Below are 18,151 nucleotides of genomic sequence, written 5' to 3'. Positions count from 1 at the left end.
TGCATAAAATTTTCTAAAAGGGGGTATTTTTGTTTAAAGTCAATTATTAATAATTATGTGGACTTTTGTTGCTCAAACTTTCTATCACCTTTAATATGCAGAAGAAAGTTCCAAAAACTATACCAATATAGAGCAACATGGTTTTTTTTTTAAATAAAGCAAAACTTTTGGTTTACATAATTTTATTCACAATATAGAAAAAAAAAATTAACTCTAAATATCTGTCACTTTCTCCCTACCCAGTTTACTCCTTATTACTTATTATGATGTGGACCAGTCATTGTTATTTAAGAATTGAATGCTTTTTTGTAAATTTATTGGGGTGTAAAAGCATTGACCGAAGTACATTTTGTATGAAGTGTGGAAGCGCTTCATTCTAAAAATGTACACACAGTCAATGCTTTTTATACAACCCTATAAAATTACAAAAAGAAGCATTCAATACTTTTAATTACATTTTTTAACTAGGATAATGAAAACACGATTTTTATCAAGTTTTATTTAATTCACCTGTGCACTTTATTGTGGGCCCTTGTGTCATCATGAATGATAAATTTATTGACTAATGCAATTGCTTACAGAATAACATGTGATGTGAAGTTAGCCAATCAAAATAATGTATTATAATGAAACATACATCTAATGTAATTATTGAATCTTATTAAATTTGATTGGATTAAGCTATAATTAGTTAATTACTTTCAAACTGATAATTAAATTTTTATACACATAAAGTGATCAAATCAGTACATGTAGGAATCAAACAAAAGTTTTTCTTTTTAATTAAATGGTTGTTTGATAAATCTACTATCTAAATATATTTGCTTCAACTCATTTAAAGTCTTCTTCTCTAATGAAATTGATAAATATTATGCTAGACATTCTTACTGGAGTTGTGATGAGATGATTGAAGCTGTTAATTTTCTCCTTGATAAGATTTTTGTAATTTTCAGCAACAAAATTTATCATCAGGTTGTAGATATTCCCATGGGGACTTATTGCACCCTTTTAATAGCAGACTTGTTATACGACTAAAAAAAAATTGCGTTGTATAATGCTATCATGTTGTCGTCTGCTTCGTCGTCCAAAGACGCATTTAGTGTCTGGACAATAACTTTAGTTTAAGCAAATGGATCTCTATATTTTTTTACCAGAAGGTTCAATACCACTAAAGGAAGGTGGGATTGATTTTGAGGGTTATTGTCCCAACAAGTTTAGGAATTAAGGGCCAAGAAAGGGGCAGAAATAAGCATTTTTGTAGCTTCAAGACAATTTCTTGTGTTTAAGTGTTTGAATATCTCTGAAATTATACCACTTTTGGGGGTCATGGCTCAAACCATTTATAAAATAGGGGCAAAAAAGGGGGGAAACTAGGTTTTTCTGGTTAAATGTACAATTAAAACAATTTAAAAGCAGTATAAGGGAGGTAAGTCAAATTGAAATACATTTAAAATACAATGTTGTGTATGTTTGAATTTACACTGCTTGTAAATTATGTATAAAGAAATAGCAGGTTTTGGACTATTTGCAAAAAAAGTGGGGGTGTCAATAGGCAACAGCATAGTGTATTGCACAAAAGTAGAAAAGGGGGATAAACTTTCTAACCTCCTTTACACTGCTTGTACATTTGTAAATTATGTATAAAGAAATGTCAGGTTTTGGACTATTTGCAAAAAAAAAGGGGGTGTCAATAGGCAACAGCTTAGTTTATTGCACAAAAGCAGAAAAGGGGGATAAACTTTATTTTTAGGGTTGGGTTTGGGGGGAGGTCAATTAGCAACAGCATAGTGTATTGCACAAAAGAAAAAAAGATAAAGTTAACTTGTTTTGGAGGGGGTTGGTCAATTCACTACAGCATAGTGAATTGTACAAAAGCAAAAAATATATATAAATACAAATCATATAACCAATTCTAAGTTCTTTGACTACAGTTATTCTGTGTTAGAAACCTATTATGTGTCAAATATTTAATTACAATCCAAATTTAGACCTGTATCAAGCGCGAACATAGTGTATATTTTTGTCCCAACTGTTCAAGGTTGGACCTCTGCAGTTGTATCCAGCTGCGCTTGGCAAAACAATTTATTTTTGTACTGTTTTGAATCACAGTTTATGACCAAACTCAGTAAACACAGGTCGAAATTGCATTTAATTGATAAATTCAAACACACCTACTGTTATCTTGATGATATATCAAGAATTTTCTCAAGATATTGCGATAATTTACCCAAAGGAACTTATTTTAAATCAAATTTAAATAGTAATAACCATCCTTTCCTAGATTCAGATATTTAGGTTTTAAATAGGAAACTCCACACTAAAAACTTTTTATTCCCTATTGATAATTTTCCATTTTTGGATGGTACTGATTGATATTTTAGTATTAGATGCAGGTTTCTTTGTCGAGAGCCTGCAACTTTTGTAGTGCTGCTACTGTGGCAGGGTTAGCTAACTTCTTAAAAGCTTTGTATTTTAAAAGGTGGAAGACCTGGATGCTTCATATTTTGTATATAAATGCCTCATGATATAAAGATTCCTTCTGTCACATGTCCATTGTTTTTTACCTCATTTTCACGGTTGATTGACTACTTAAAAAAAAGTTTTATTTTTTTGTAATGTTAATATCTCTTTTATCATGAGTAATAGGATAACTATATTTGGTATGTGATAACATTGCAAGGTCCTCATGCCCCTCAGACAGTCTTCACTTGACCTCAACCTCATTTCATCAATCAGTGAATAAGGTTAAGTTTTGGTGGTAAAGGCCATATCTCAGATACTATAAGCAATATGTCTAGTTAATTTGGTGTATGGAATGATTGTAAGGTGTACATGTCCAACTGTCAGGTGTCATCTGAACTTTACCTCATTTAAACTATAAACAATTAGTCAACTATATTTGTTGTATGGAAGAATTGTAAGCTGTACATGTACATGTCTGCCGGGCATATATCTATTTGACCTTGACCTTAATTTCATGATTCATTGGTCAATGTTTAGTTTTCATGGTCAAGTCTGTTTCTTAGAAACTATAAGCAATAGATCAACTGTATTTAGGGTATTGAATAATTGTAAGGTGAACATGTATTTCTTGTTTGGTTTATATGACCTTGATCTCATTTGCTTGGATCATGTTAAGTTTATGTGATACTGTATAGCTGGTTATTTTTTCGGGGGTGTAAAATTTCGCGATTTTCATTTAATAAGGTATATGAAATATTTTGACGGATTTAACACTTTTATCAATTCCTTTGCATGTGAACTTTTAAATTGGCGGAATATAATTTGGCAATTTTATTCATTCGCGAAAATAAGTGAACATTTACACCCACAAAAATAACCCGCTATACCGTAGTTGTAGTAAAACTTTATATGTAGGTCTATCTTAATAATATCACTGATTGGTGAAGAAGATGAGACATTTCAGTGTGTGCACTCTTGTTTTATTAGTTGTAAGTGGCTTTGAACTACAGGGCCGTAACTACATTGAGGCAAATGAGGCAAATGCCTCATGTTAGAAATTTAAAAAAAAAAAAAATGAAACAAAAGATTGTCTTAATATCAAATTGTTTTCACGGAAAGTGTCTAACAAGAAGCAAGTTCTCTTCACTCTCTGGTGTCGCCCCTGCATGTTTTTCGTGATCCATGTTTCTTTTTTACTTTTAGTTATCAGAGTTGATAGTCTATTGTTTGAACTTCTGTGTCCCGGGTTTGTCTTTTGCTCATTAATTGTCCTACTTTATGACAATATAGTCTGAGTGTTGATTTTCATTTGTAAACGTGTGGTTTTGCAATGTTGCATGCCCACCGATGTCCAGATATTGTGCGAGAAAATATTTTAAGAATATAAAAGACACAGAAAAAATTGTCGTTTCTGCATGGAGAATTGAATTTGATATCAAAGAATTCACAACTGGCTTCTTTTGGTTGATAAAACTAGATAGCTGACATGGTTTAAATTAAAGTAAGGTCACCAATTTTCCGGTATCAAATAATTTGAAAACAAAGCAATAATGTATTGCCATATGACCATTTCCATTGATGGGTTAAACTTGCATTAAGTCATGTTCCGACCCTTTTACAGAAAATAAAGGAATATGGAGTAAATGTGCACGAAACCTAATCGCACACAAAGTCAATGCATAAAACAAATACTAATGCTCAATCATTTGGTCAAAGTTGCTGGAGGGTCTTCAACAATAAAAGAATCATTAATACCGTAAAACAGGGTCAAGATGGTCCCTAGTGTCGACTTAAGCAGTACTAGTATTTAAAGCATAATACTGCACTGTCACTATATTTCAATCTAGTCATAAAAATATCACCAAAGTCTAAGCACAATACAAGACTAAAACAGACAGACAGATCCGGTATTAATGATTATGAGAATTACGAATTTTGCTTTGTCCTACATATCGGTCTTTTAATGTTGTCCATAAAACCTTAAAGTCTTAAATTACAATGAGTCTATGTTTTTGCTTTCAGACCAGAATATTGTCGAAAAAAGCTAAAAATTAATTGCGTTTCAATGTCAGAAAGAGTCCGGGAAACGCTCAGAATGCACGATTTTGCGTTATTTTTCTCAGAGCTTCTGGGGGCCTTGAGCGGCACCCATTCCCTCGCCAAAATTTCTTCGCCTCGCTCCGCTCGGCAATATATTTTGCCTCACTATTTGACGAGGCTAGTTACAGCCCTGAACTAGCTGTCAGTAACTGGGAGTACTCTCAGATCTGTACTTAATGTCTTTTTGTTGTTAGGATGTGCAAGTACCAGGCCACATCCACTTGTATTTGTATTTTTATCCATCTGATGAGTTAAGCCTTTTTCAACTAATTTTTACACAACTGTCTCAGGTTAGGGAGAGGGTTGGGATACCGCTAACTTATTTAACCCTGTCACATTCTCTATGTTTGTTTCTGTCCCAAGTAAGGAACCTGTAATTCAGTGGTTGTTGTTTGTTTATGTGTTACAATAGTTACATATTTGTTTTTTTGTTCATTTTATATGACTGTCGTCGTTGTCTGCATCATATGAAGACACTTAGCTTAGGGACAATAACTTTAGGGACAATAATTTTAGTTTAAGTGAATGGATCTCTATGAAATTTAAAACAAAAGGTATGAAACCACTAATGGAAGGTTGGGATTGATTTTAGGGGTTAAGGTCCCAACAGGTACGGAATTAAGGGCATAAAGAGGGGTCCAAATAAGCATTTTTCTAGTTTCCAGATGATAACTTGTGTGTAAGTGTATGGATCTTTCTAAGATTGTACCACAAAGTTCCATACCACAAAAAAGGAAGGTTTGGATTGATTTTAGGGGTTATAGCTCGAACTGTTTAAGAATTAGTGGCCAAAAAGGGGCACCAAACATTACTTGACTGATTTCAATGGGGTTTTATTCTAATTTCTTGAATTCTTTGGGTTCTTTAATATGCTGAATTTAACCATGTATTGATATCCATAGGGTCCAAAATTAAACTTTATTTGATTTCATCAAAAATTGAATTTTTTAGGATTGTTTGATATGCCAAATCTAACTGAATACAATGTATTTAGATTTACAATTTTTGGTCCTGTTTTTAAATTGGTCTATATTAAGGTCCAAAGGGTCTAATATTAAACTTAGTTTGATTTCATAAAAAAATTAATTATTTGAGTTCTTTGATGCCAATCTAACTGTGTATTTAGTTATTTTTAGAATTTTTATTTTTTGTCCCGTTTTCAAATTGGTCTTCATTAAGATTCAAAGGCTTAGTTTGATTTTTTCAAAAATTGAATTCTTGTGGATCTTTGATATGCTGAATCGTAAACTGTATTTAGATTTTTTATTATGGGCCAAGTTTTCAAGTTGGTCCAAATGGGGGTCTAAAATTAAACTATGTTTGATCTTAACCAAAATTGAATTATTAGGGCTCTTTGATATGCTGAATCAAACCATGTATTTTGGGCCCAGTTTTTAAATTGGTCCACATTGAGGTCCAAAGGGTCCAAAATTGAACTTTATCAAAAATTGAACAATATAATTAAATTTTTGATATTGGACCATAAAAGGTAAATGTCCAATTTAAAAAATTTTAGTTCTTAGACCACATTCATTCTGTGTCAAATAATTAATCACAATCAAAATTCATAGCTGTATAAAGCTAAAATGTTGTGTCCATACTTGCCCTAACTGTTCAGGGTTCAACCTCTGCCGTCTTATCAGGATGCGTCCTCCCATTTTATTTGTACATACGGTAAATAAGGCCATTAATTTTCTCGTTTGAATTTTTTACATTGTCATTTCAAGGCCTTTTTTAGCTGACTAAAGGGTATGGACTTTGCTCATTGTTGAAGACTGTACAGTCACCTATAGTTGTTAATTTCTTGTGGAGAGAAACTAGAGGTATGAAAGGTAAGAATTGCCACTTTTTCCATTTTCACCAAATTAAACACATATATAGTAGATAAGTTATTTTTTAAAAGCCTATTCTGGAGAAAAAAAGAGTAAGTTTACCTATCCGATATTTCATGCCATTACACAAGTCATTTTTCGAAAAAGAGAAATTTCGAAATACATTTTGAACACGGCCATGCCAGGTAAAATTGTTGTTTATCTAAAGATTAAGAAAGAAAACATTTTTCAATCTCACAATAATGTTATAATTACAATTAATCCCCCAAAAAAGAAATAATTAAATAAAAAGTCAAAATGCGTCGATCTGCCTATTTTTGGACATCAAAGTTCAAGGCAATTGTTTTAAGGTCAAGGATCAGTAAATAAACTAGTCCATAGATTTTTTTAAAACTTAAAACTCAATTAGATATTGAAAATATACATCAGAAAATGTAAAAAAAAGTATATGTCACCGACTTCGTTTTCAAGAGAGGGTACTAAATTACATTGAATATATAGGGTAAATCTATATTTTTCTTCTACAATTTTCGGTTTCTGGTATAAATCACGAGAACCGCTCCATAGAATTTTTTTTTAAATTAATATTTTTTTCCTCTTTGTCTTACGAATTAGATGATATTAAAAAAAATTATGGTCACCGACTTCGTTTTCCCTGTAGAAGCGACGCAAACCCAACATTTTGACAAAAAAAAAAACATCAAAATTCGTGACGTCGTAATTTTTATTACATAACGTCAATTTATCATGCTAATAATTTCCAACGTTCTTCGTTCTTCGTGTTCATTATGCACGATGATTATGTGTTTCGTATTTAATAGATTCTTTTTATCATAAGAGTCTGGATAATTATCATAAATTTTTATTTAGTATTACAAATATTCTTTATTCTTTATATTTTATCACCTCATTATACACTTTTTCTTTTTTTTTTCTTTTTTGCATTTTATTCTGCAATTTTTGCCCATTATTCCGTATTCCGTAAACCCCAATCAGACCCTCTTTTATGGAACATTTTAAAAAGAAATTATACGTTGTAAAAAATGTGATACATGTATGTTCATTATCAATATACATATCTAAAACAATTACTAATTCAGACAAAAATACGTTGTAAGTACATGAACGCAAAAATGGTAAAATCTTAAAAATAGAAATCATCAGGGTTACTGTCTACAAGTTGACTCAATAAAAGATGTAATTGAAGCTATATTTTTTTATCCCCCTCAACTACCCCTGTACGTCTGTCCGTCCGTCATTCCGTCTGGCCGCCCGTCCTTCCGTCCGTCCGTCCGTCCCCCTTTATAGTTTATAGTTATTCCGAAAAACATCTACAGTTTGAATCCTAGAACGTACTTTGCTGTCTGTTTGCATGTGGTCAGGGTTTTGATCTTTATTAATATTTGCTCTAATGAGAGATAGTTGAACTTTGTCATTTTTGGGTAACCAATTCATAAATCTCTTAGACTATCTTATAAGTCATCTGTTTACACTTTTTCTCCGTTCCGATATATGATTTGGCCACTTTTGAAAAAAACGGTTTTTTTTTTAGCAGCGGAACATGTAAAAGCTTGTGTTTTGGTACTATATCACGACGTGTTCTGTCCATGTACTGCTGCTTAACATCGCATATATAAACAAACATTATATCAATGATTCTACAAATTCTTGAAAGAGTGTTGTGTGGTTATTTATACATCTTCAAGTTAACAAGTAAAACACGCAGACAAACTGACATCTTTGTTAATATCTTTTTTGTTCTGTATAAAATTTATTGTATACAAGTCTACAAAAACGTTTTAAAAAGTTTACTAAATGGTTATTGTTCCATAAGTGTACATATGTATGCTCGAAGTATATATAGAATCAGCACATGATACACAACATGCGACAAATAAAGGGGGGGGGGGGGTAGTAATGACAGGAAACTAAATTAAACTAAGGCTTTGATGAATGTAAACTTTAATAAAACTGGAAGTTACATAAGGGAACAGGAAAATAAGAATATATTGCATCACTTACAACAACCTTTAAATTGACCAGTGATTTTGTATTCATTACTGACCAGCAACACCAAGATAATCCAACGATTTTTAAGGGTCCATATGAAGTGTGGACCTAAATGGTCTTTATCTTTAGATATAACGCTTATTCTGTAAAATCGTCAATTAACGTTTTTGTAAAATTCTTCTATCATTACATGATTTCTTAATTCTGTACATGGTCTACACTATTATATTAAATAATTATTTTATTTTCATTTGTTATATTCTTTATAATTTTGCAAACTTTTTTGTTCAATTTTGACATTCGTCAGTATCTGTTATTCTGCAACTCCCTTTGAGATCTAATTATATGTGACAATAAATTATTGTGCTTCTCTCTCTGAATTTCGCTTTCTCTCAAGACATTTGTAGTCTTTGTAGTACAGTGTATTTTCCAGAAAATACATCGTGTAAAAACATTTAAAAACAAATTAACGGAGGTTGATATATGACATAAAAACAACAGATGTACATATTTATGTTTGATATGCCTACAAAAATACCCCCCCCCCCCCCAACCGAAAAAAAACAAGAAAAAAACAATCGCATACAGGCTGAGACATGACTGGTTATATTGTGTTTTGTTATTTAGTCCATCTACACAAATGAGGGGGGACCTTAAACGGGATTTCGGGATTGATCCTTTATGGATCCTGCTATTCTTTTTTCGAATTTCGGTATGGCGGGATTGAAATTTCTATAAATTCGGGACCTCAGGATTTCATGTTTTTAAGTCCGGGATTTCGGGATCAGGACCCCTGCTACTTACGGGATTTACATTTAACTTTAGGTACTGAAAGTCTGTGACACTGTGCATATTTTTCAGTCGGTATATATAGTAGTACTATGATATAGAGGTGATCGATATAATCTCGTTCTCAACCTTCAAGTTTTATGAGTGAAATAGAATATTGAGAACAGTTCTATTGTATATTTGAAATGCTACTCTCAGCTAGGGTACAATTTTTTTTATTCGGTTAATTTTTACCCATATATATAACAATTTTCTTTGAGGAGACAACCATACGAATCAATACTATTAGGATACTAAGCCCTGTATAAATCTTCAAACCATATACTATTTATACATGTATCTATTTAAAGATTTGTGTTCTATTTTTAACATCGAAATTGTGGACGTGAAAGAAAGCACCATTACAAAAACAAAAAAACAACGTTAGATTACAAAATGTAGCGATGGATCCATTAATGATCGTGAAACATCATTTTTGCTTATTTTTAATTTGTTATAGTCTTAAAACTGTATATGAATATTAAAACTTGTTGTTCCAACCGTGAACAAGGTTAATTAATTTAAGTGTATTATAGTTTAGTGCCATCTATGACTGACTGACAGCAGCGACGAATTTATGACCAGTAATGGCAGTATTAGTTTATGTGGTTCATTTCCTTTTCTCTAATTTAAAAATATTTTTACTTGTTCCGACTGGTGTGATAATGTTCAAAATATGGGAGATATTATAGTCTTACCGTACAATACTATAAGTTTCAACTTTAGTATTAATGTCCCAAACTTGCACCCCTTCTGCGTATTTTCTGCTAGATGATGTCTTTTCCCGGTGAATATAGGGTTTTTGAAAGGACAGTTTTGACATACTACATATAGAATACTTCCGAGACCACACTGTTTTTTCTCATCACAATTATGTAGAAATAGTAGTGAGCAACAGTTTTCAGACTTGTTTTAACTGGTCGGCAGATATACAAACTACCACCCTACGTCCTGATTTTCGTTTTGAAGATTGTCTTCAAGACTGTTTTCATATTCATTTTCAATTTTTATTTTAGAAAAACAAGTTCATTCTCCTAGAAGTAACATACTTTCCGTCAAATTTACCGTTGACGTCGTCCCATCGAAAAGTCGCCGGGTGCAATTTTAACATTGCAAAATCTGGTCAAAGGGACGTAATTCGTACAAAACGTCGCAATATTTCGCAGAATCCGCTAGACGGCGTTCATTTACTGTTACTTGACCTTAAGATCAATTTAGTCTGCCTCACAAAATCTTGTAAGACACTATAGAGATATGCATGTAGCTAAGAGTGCTGATTCTGGCTTTAAATATTAATGTTCAATCAATCTTTAGAAAATTAGGTGAAACATATATGGATTGATGTTTGTGACCAGTGGCAATTATTTCATACATATTAAGGTCAGGAACATGTAAGTCAACTTGTCTCACGATTGACTTTTAGCATGCTAAGTTCACAAGTTCATAGTTCAAGTCGAAGGAAGTCCTCTGTAATCAGAAATATTCAAACTCTAATTAACAACATATTTTATCACTGAAATTGTCATTTGACCTTGTTGGGAATTGATACTACAACCTCTGCACACTACCAGGTTAGGTCTGAGACCACAGTTATCGTCCTTTGATTTTTATACGACAGCAAAACATTTTTTGGATTGAAAAATGGTATGATGTCGTCACAGTCGTCCGAAGACACATTGGTTTCCAGACAATAATTTCAGTTTAAGCTATTACAACTTTATGAAATTTTTTCAGAAGGTTCAATACCATAAAAGGAAGGTTGGGATCAATTTTGAGGATGATGGTCCCAACCATTTAGGAATTTTTTGGGCCCCAAAAGGGACCCAAAACAAGCATTTTTCTAGTTTCAGGATGATAACTTGTGGATAAGTATTTCATCTGCTCTGAAATTGTATCACAGTGTTTGAAACCACAAGTAGAAGGTTTGGATTCAGTTTAGGGCCAAAGTTTAAGAAGTAAGGGCCAAAGAGAGGCCAAAAATAAGCATTTTTCTAGTTTCCAGACAATAACTTGTGTGTAATTCTATGAATCTCTCTGAAATTGTACCACAATGTTCCTTATAACAAAGGGGAGGCTGGGATTAAGTTTTGGGTTAATTGCCCAAAATAAGTACCGTAGGAATTAGTGGCCAAAAAGAAACATGTTTCTTGTTTCCAGACAATAACTTGTTTTTAAGTGTACGGATCTCTTTGAAATTGTACTACCAATTTCCATAATACAAATGAAAGGATGGGATTGATTTAAAGGGTTATTGCTCCAAGGGGGTTTCAATAAGTTGGTGAGGGGTGGGGGGGGGGGGGGGGGGGTTTACAATTTTTTTTAAGGCATTCCTTTTTTTTTCAAAAATTTTCAAATTTGTACAATAGATTTGTTAGATCTCTGACCACATTTATTTTGTGACAAAAATCTATATTATGTCAGAAATTTGAACACAATCCAAAACTGTTCAGGGTTCAACCATTGCGGTCATTTAAAGCTGCGCCCTGCGTTTCACGACTAATGTTTAACGCCCTGTTTGGATCAAGTTAAATGTGAGGAGCTTAGAACATAAAAGTTGAAATCCCTAATAAAGACCTCACTAAATTTGTATAATAGCACTTTACAATGTCTGCTTTACCTGCTTTATTTTGCATAATATTTTTCTTTTCTTGTAGGATGACAAGTGGTTCAAACAATGTATAAGCCTGTTGAGACTAAAAATTGCATGCAATTTTTCACTAGCAAGTGAAAAATCTTCGTATGATTCAGACCATACTGTCTGCAAAAAAGATGAATGCAAGAGTCTTTTTGTACTCAGATTTATTGTATCATGTCATCTGAGTATAGAAATGATAAAAAAAGACACAAATTTTCTTTTCTTATAGCGCACTTTTAAATGTTATTAAAGTTATTTGGTTCACAACTGAAAAAAAGGTTAAAAATTAGCATTTCAGCAGCTGTCAAAAGATTGCAAGACCCCCTTAACATAAAATTGTCCATATTTTGAGTTAATGCTGATGAAGTTTCATATAATTTTGATATAATTTGTCCTAAAAGTAGTACAACACACTGTAAAAATATTATTGAGAAAGTGTAGGTTGGATTTTTCTAATTTTCACTTTAAAATTATTGTCTATAAAAAGAAATGCACTACTAAATAAATGTGTACTTGGACCCAGCTGCTTGGACCAGGTTGTATTTACATTGTTGGGATGATGACTCATCAGTGCCTTCTTTAAATTGGATAACATTCTTTTTAAAAAAAGATTGAATAAGGCCTATCATTTGTCTCTGTTTTTTTTAAATTTTAAGCCATGGCGTTGTCAGTTTATATGCAATCTATGAGTTTGACTGTCCTTATGGTATCTTTCGTCACACTTCGGATAAATATGATGTTATGATTGGTTTAACGCTGTCATGTGGTGACCCCCTATTGATCTTTATTGCACCACGGGTAAATTAGCATGTTGTGATTAGTTGAACGCCATCACGTGGTGACCCTCTATGGATCGGTAGGGGTTAGTAATTTTCATAGGGGGTTCATGATGTCACTTCTACTGTTAAGTGTGAAGTCATCTCATAATGTTGTTGTGTTTTATTGTTGAATTGTCAACAAAATGTAGGAGAAAAAGTCCAACGTGCGATAAAATCGTTATATGGTTAACTACTGACCCCCTTTGGACAATAGAGGGTAATTAAAATCCATATGGATTTTACTAACCCTTTTTGATCTGTAGGGGGGTCAGAAGCAAACCATATAACTTATATTAGAGAACAGTATATTTCATATGGGGTTCATGAAGTCATGTTTACTATTAATGGTGACGTCATCAATTAATGTTTTTTGTATTTCCTTGCTTATTTTTATGATGTCATTTGAATTTTACTAACCCTCTATGGATCTGTAGGGGGTCTGAGTAGCAAACAATATAACTTATAATATAAACTTACAATTTTTATAGAAAAACAAATATTTATTTGAAAAAACATATGAAATTGTCACAGGTTTAAGCATTAACTTTAAAACCAATATTTAGAAAAACCAAAAAATGTGGAAGCAAACAGACATAAAGAGTAAGCAAATTGTACATTATTTACACAGCTTTTGCAGTTTCTAGGAGGTACATATGATGAGAACACAGCTGCAATTGAACATGGTAAGTAATTTTTTGTGGCATTGTTGATACAAATAAATAAGGAAAAGGGCAATATTTATCGAGAAATAAAATTGTCATGTACAAATTTATTTATTTTTATCACATGATTTTTATACATCCATCTACAGGAAGTATTATGGTAACCCTTTGTCTGCCGCCCATCCAATAAGTCAACATTCCTAACAATCAATCAAAATCGCAATAACCAATTCTCCTGAAACATTAGTGGAATGTTTATATCTCGTATGGAAAGCTTCCTTTTGATTTTTATAAATTTTAGATTTTGCGTTTTAGAGATGGGATTTTTTTCCCCCATTTAAAAAATTTATTAAATTGATGCATTTTCAAACGAGCATATCATGGGCTCAAATGCAGCTTTTTAATTAATAATAAATAGGAACCTTCTTATAATTAAGCCTAAAATATTTTTAAAGATTCAGAAACTGATTAGGGGGTGGGGCAGGGGGCCTGGTCTATATATGGAATCACTGAGAAGTATTACTGGAGCTTGCCCCTCTCAAGCAGTCAGTGGGCCCACTCTTCTGAATATTTCTAGATTCACCACTGAGATTGTTTCTTAAGTTCTTGTGTTGCTTTGAATTTTTTGGAACTTGACATTTAGTCTATGGGAGATAACTCTGACTTGATGATGACCTGGCCTGAAATAGACAAATTCAACCAAACTTGGCCAAAATCATCATTTGGGTTTCTAGTTAGAAAATGTGTCTGATGCCCACAGCACATGTAAAATTCCACAGTTATTTTACTAATTCATACTCTTTCTTTCTCTTTCAGAGGCGGGACTTCCACAGGCAGACAGCAGGCCTTATACAGAAGGAGCACATGGAGAGTTGAGTAGATTTTTCTTTACATAGGCCCAATGCACTCTCTTTGAAACTATTTTACTAATAAACACTCTTTGTTTTTCTTTCAGAGGCAGGACTTCCACAGGCAGACAAGAGGCCTTATTCAGAAGAAGCACATGGAGTAGATTTTTCTCTACATAGGCCCATGCACTTTCTTTGAAACTATTTTACTAATGCACACTCTTTGTTTTTCTTTCAGAAGCTGGACTTCCACAGGCAGACAAGAGGCCTTATACAGAAGAAGCACATGGAGAGTTGAGTAGATTTTCTTTACATAGGCCCATGCACTCTCTTTGAAACTATTTTACTAATGCACACTCTTTGTTTTTCTTTCAGAGGCTGGACTTCGACAGGCGGACAGTGGGCCTTATACAGAAGAAGCACATGGAGAGTTGAGTAGATTTTTCTTTACATAGGCCCATGCACTCTCTTTGAAACTATTTTACTAATGCACATTCTTTGTTTTTCTTTCAGAGGCTGGACTTCCACAGGATGACAGTGGGCCTTATACAGAAGAAGCACATGGAGAGTTGAGTAGATTTTTCTTTACATAGGCCCATGCACTCTCTTTGAAAATATTTTACTAATGAACACTCTTTGTTTTTCTTTCAGGGGCTGGACTTCCACAGGCAGACAAGAGGCCTTATACAGAAGAAGCACATGGAGAGTTGAGTAGATTTTTCTTTACATAGGCCCATGCACTCTCTTTTAAACTATTTTACTAATGCACACTCTTTTTTTTTCTTTCAGAGGCGGGACTTCCACAGGCGGACAGCGGGCCTTATACAGAAGAAGCACATGGAGAGTTGAGTAGATTTTTCTTTACATAGGCCCATGCACTCTCTTTGAAACTATTTTACTAATGCACACTCTTTGTTTTTCTTTCAGAGGCGGGACTTCCACAGGCAGACAAGAGGCCTCATACAGAAGAAGCACATGGAGAGTTGAGTAGATTTTTCTTTACATAGGCCCATGCACTCTCTTTGAAACTATTTTACTAATGAACACTCTTTGTTTTTCTTTCAGAGGCGGGACTTCCACAGGCGGACAATGGGCCTTATACAGAAGAAGCACATGGAGAGTTGAGTAGATTTTTCTTTACATAGGCCCATGCACTCTCTTTGAAACTATTTTACTAATGCACACTCTTTTTTTTTCTTTCAGAGGCTGGACTTCCACAGGCGGACAATGGGCCTTATACAGAAGAAGCACATGGAGAGTTGAGTAGATTTTTCTTTACATAGGCCCATGCACTCTATTTGAAACTATTTTACTAATGGACACTCTTTGTTTTTCTTTCAGAGGCTGGACTTCCACAGGCAGACAGTGGGCCTTATACAGAAGAAGCACATGGAGAGTTGAATAGATTTTTCTTTACATAGGCCCATGCACTCTCTTTGAAACTATTTTACTAATGCACACTCTTTGTTTTTCTTTCAGAGGCTGGACTTCCACCGGCAGACAGTGGGCCTTATACAGAAGAAGCACATGGAGAGTTGAGTAGATTTTTCTTTACATAGGCCCATGCACTCTCTTTGAAACTATTTTACTAATGCACACTCTTTGTTTTTCTTTGAGAGGCGGGACTTCCACAGGCAGACAAGAGGCCTCATACAGGAGAAGCACATGGAGAGTTGAGTAGATTTTTCTTTACATAGGCCCATGCACTCTCTTTGAAAATATTTTACTAATGAACACTCTTTGTTTTTCTTTCAGAGGCAGGACTTCAACAGGCAGACAAGAGGCCTTATACAGAAGAAGCACATGGAGAGTTGAGTAGATTTTTCTCTACATAGGCCATTGCATTCTCTTTGAAACTATTTTACTAATGCACACTCTTTGTTTTTCTTTCAGAGGCTGGACTTCCACAGGCAGACAGTGGGCCTTATACAGAAGAAGCACATGGAGAGTTGAGTAGATTTTTCTTTACATAGGCCCATGCACTCTCTTTGAAACTATTTTACTAATGCACACTCTTTGTTTTTCTTTCAGAGGCTGGACTTCCACAGGCAGACAAGAGGCCTTATACAGAAGAAGCACATGGAGAGTTGAGTAGATTTTTCTTTACATAGGCCCATGCACTCTCTTTGAAACTATTTTACTAATGCACACTCTTTGTTTTTCTTTCAGAGGCGGGACTTCCACAGGCAGACAAGAGGCCTTATACAGAAGAAGCACATGGAGAGTTGAGTAGATTTTTCTTTACATAGGCCCATGCACTCTCTTTGAAAATATTTTACTAATGAGCACTCTCTGTTTTTCTTTCAGAGGCGGGACTTCCACAGGCGGACAGTGGGCCTATACAGAAGTAGCACATGGAGAGTTGAGTAGATTTTTCTTTACACAGGCCCATGCACTCTCTTTGAAACTATTTTACTAATGCACACAATTTTTTTTCTTTCAGAGGCTGGACTTCCACAGGCAGACAGTGGGCCTTATACAGAAGAAGCACAAGGAGAGTTGAGTAGATTTTTCTTTACATAGGCCCATGCACTCTATTTGAAACTATTTTACTAATGGACACTCTTTGTTTTTCTTTCAGAGGCTGGACTTCCACAGGCAGACAGTGGGCCTTATACAGAAGAAGCACATGGAGAGTTGAGTAGATTTTTCTTTACATAGGCCCATGCACTCTCTTTGAAAATATTTTACTAATGAACACTCTTTGTTTTTCTTTCAGAGGCGGGACTTCAACAGGCAGACAAGAGGCCTTATACAGAAGAAGCACATGGAGAGTTGAGTAGATTTTTCTTTACATATGCCCATGCACTCTCTTTGAAACTATTTTACTAATGCACACTCTTTGTTTTTCTTTCAGAGGCTGGACTTTAACAGGCAGACAAGAGGCCTTATACAGAAGAAGCACATGGAGAGATGAGTAGATTTTTCTTTACATAGGCCCATGCACTCTCTTTGAAACTATTTTACTAATGAACACTCTTTGTTTTTCTTTCAGAGGCAGGACTTCCACAGGCAGACAGTGGGCCTTATACAGAAGAAGCACATGGAGAGTTGAGTAGATTTTTCTTTACATAGGCCCATGCACTCTCTTTGAAACTATTTTACTAATGCACACTCTTTGTTTTTCTTTCAGAGGCTGGACTTCCACAGGCAGACAAGAGACCTTATACAGAAGAAGCACATGGAGAGTTGAGTAGATTTTTCTTTACATAGGCCCATGCATTCTCTTTGAAAATATTTTACTTATGAACACTCTTTGTTTTTCTTTCAGAGGCGGGACTTCCACAGGGGGACAGTGGGCCTTATACAGAAGAAGCACATGGAGAGTTGAGTAGATTTTTCTTTACATAGGCCCATGCACTCTCTTTGAAACTATTTTACTAATGCACACTCTTTTTTTTAGCTCACCTGGCCCGAAGGGCCAAGTGAGCTTTTCTCATCACTTGGCGTCCGGCGTCCGGCGTCGTCCGTCGTCGTCGTCCGTCATCGTCCGTCGTCGTCCTGCGTTAACTTTTACAAAAATCTTCTTCTCTGAAACTACTAGGCCAAATTTAACCAAACTTGGCCACAATCATCATTGGGGTATCTAGTTTAAAAATTGTGTCCGGTGACCCCGCCAACTAACCAAGATGGCCGCCATGGCTATAAATAGAACATAGGGGTAAAATGCAGTTTTTGGCTTATAACTCAAAAACCAAAGCATTTAGGGCAAATCTGACAAAGGGTAATATTGTTAATCAGGTTAAGATCTATCTGCTCTGAAATTTTCAGATGAATCTGACATTCTGTTGTTAGGTTGCTGCCCCTGAATTGGTAATTTTAAGGAAATTTTGTTTTTTTTGGTTATTATCTTGAATATTATTTTAGATAGAGATAAACTGTAAAAAGCAATAATGTTCAGCAAAGAAAGATCTACAAATAAGTCAACATGACCAAAATGATCAGTTGACCACTT

The 18,151-nt window shown here is 34.2% G+C and overlaps 1 protein-coding gene across 1 annotated transcript in view; it reads left to right on the top strand.

Annotated features, from left to right (window-relative positions):
• LOC139521468 (involucrin-like) overlaps positions 1 to 18,151 on the top strand; it is a 32,384-nt gene that overhangs the window by 9,279 nt on the left and 4,954 nt on the right. Inside the window, exons 2-16 of the mRNA XM_071314942.1 lie at positions 11,888 to 11,909; positions 13,315 to 13,369; positions 14,165 to 14,224; positions 14,435 to 14,494; positions 14,710 to 14,769; positions 14,848 to 14,907; positions 15,124 to 15,183; positions 15,400 to 15,459; positions 15,676 to 15,735; positions 15,952 to 16,011; positions 16,228 to 16,287; positions 16,640 to 16,699; positions 16,916 to 16,975; positions 17,192 to 17,251; positions 17,468 to 17,527. Coding sequence (XP_071171043.1) covers positions 11,888 to 11,909; positions 13,315 to 13,369; positions 14,165 to 14,224; positions 14,435 to 14,494; positions 14,710 to 14,769; positions 14,848 to 14,907; positions 15,124 to 15,183; positions 15,400 to 15,459; positions 15,676 to 15,735; positions 15,952 to 16,011; positions 16,228 to 16,287; positions 16,640 to 16,699; positions 16,916 to 16,975; positions 17,192 to 17,251; positions 17,468 to 17,527 — 857 coding nt within the window. The remainder of the gene's footprint in view (positions 1 to 11,887; positions 11,910 to 13,314; positions 13,370 to 14,164; positions 14,225 to 14,434; positions 14,495 to 14,709; positions 14,770 to 14,847; positions 14,908 to 15,123; positions 15,184 to 15,399; positions 15,460 to 15,675; positions 15,736 to 15,951; positions 16,012 to 16,227; positions 16,288 to 16,639; positions 16,700 to 16,915; positions 16,976 to 17,191; positions 17,252 to 17,467; positions 17,528 to 18,151) is intronic.

The sequence above is a fragment of the Mytilus edulis genome, chromosome 4 (genome assembly GCF_963676685.1).
Source record: "Mytilus edulis chromosome 4, xbMytEdul2.2, whole genome shotgun sequence".
NCBI lineage: Eukaryota > Metazoa > Mollusca > Bivalvia > Mytilida > Mytilidae > Mytilus > Mytilus edulis.
This window is presented reverse-complemented; position numbering and strand designations above follow the sequence as displayed.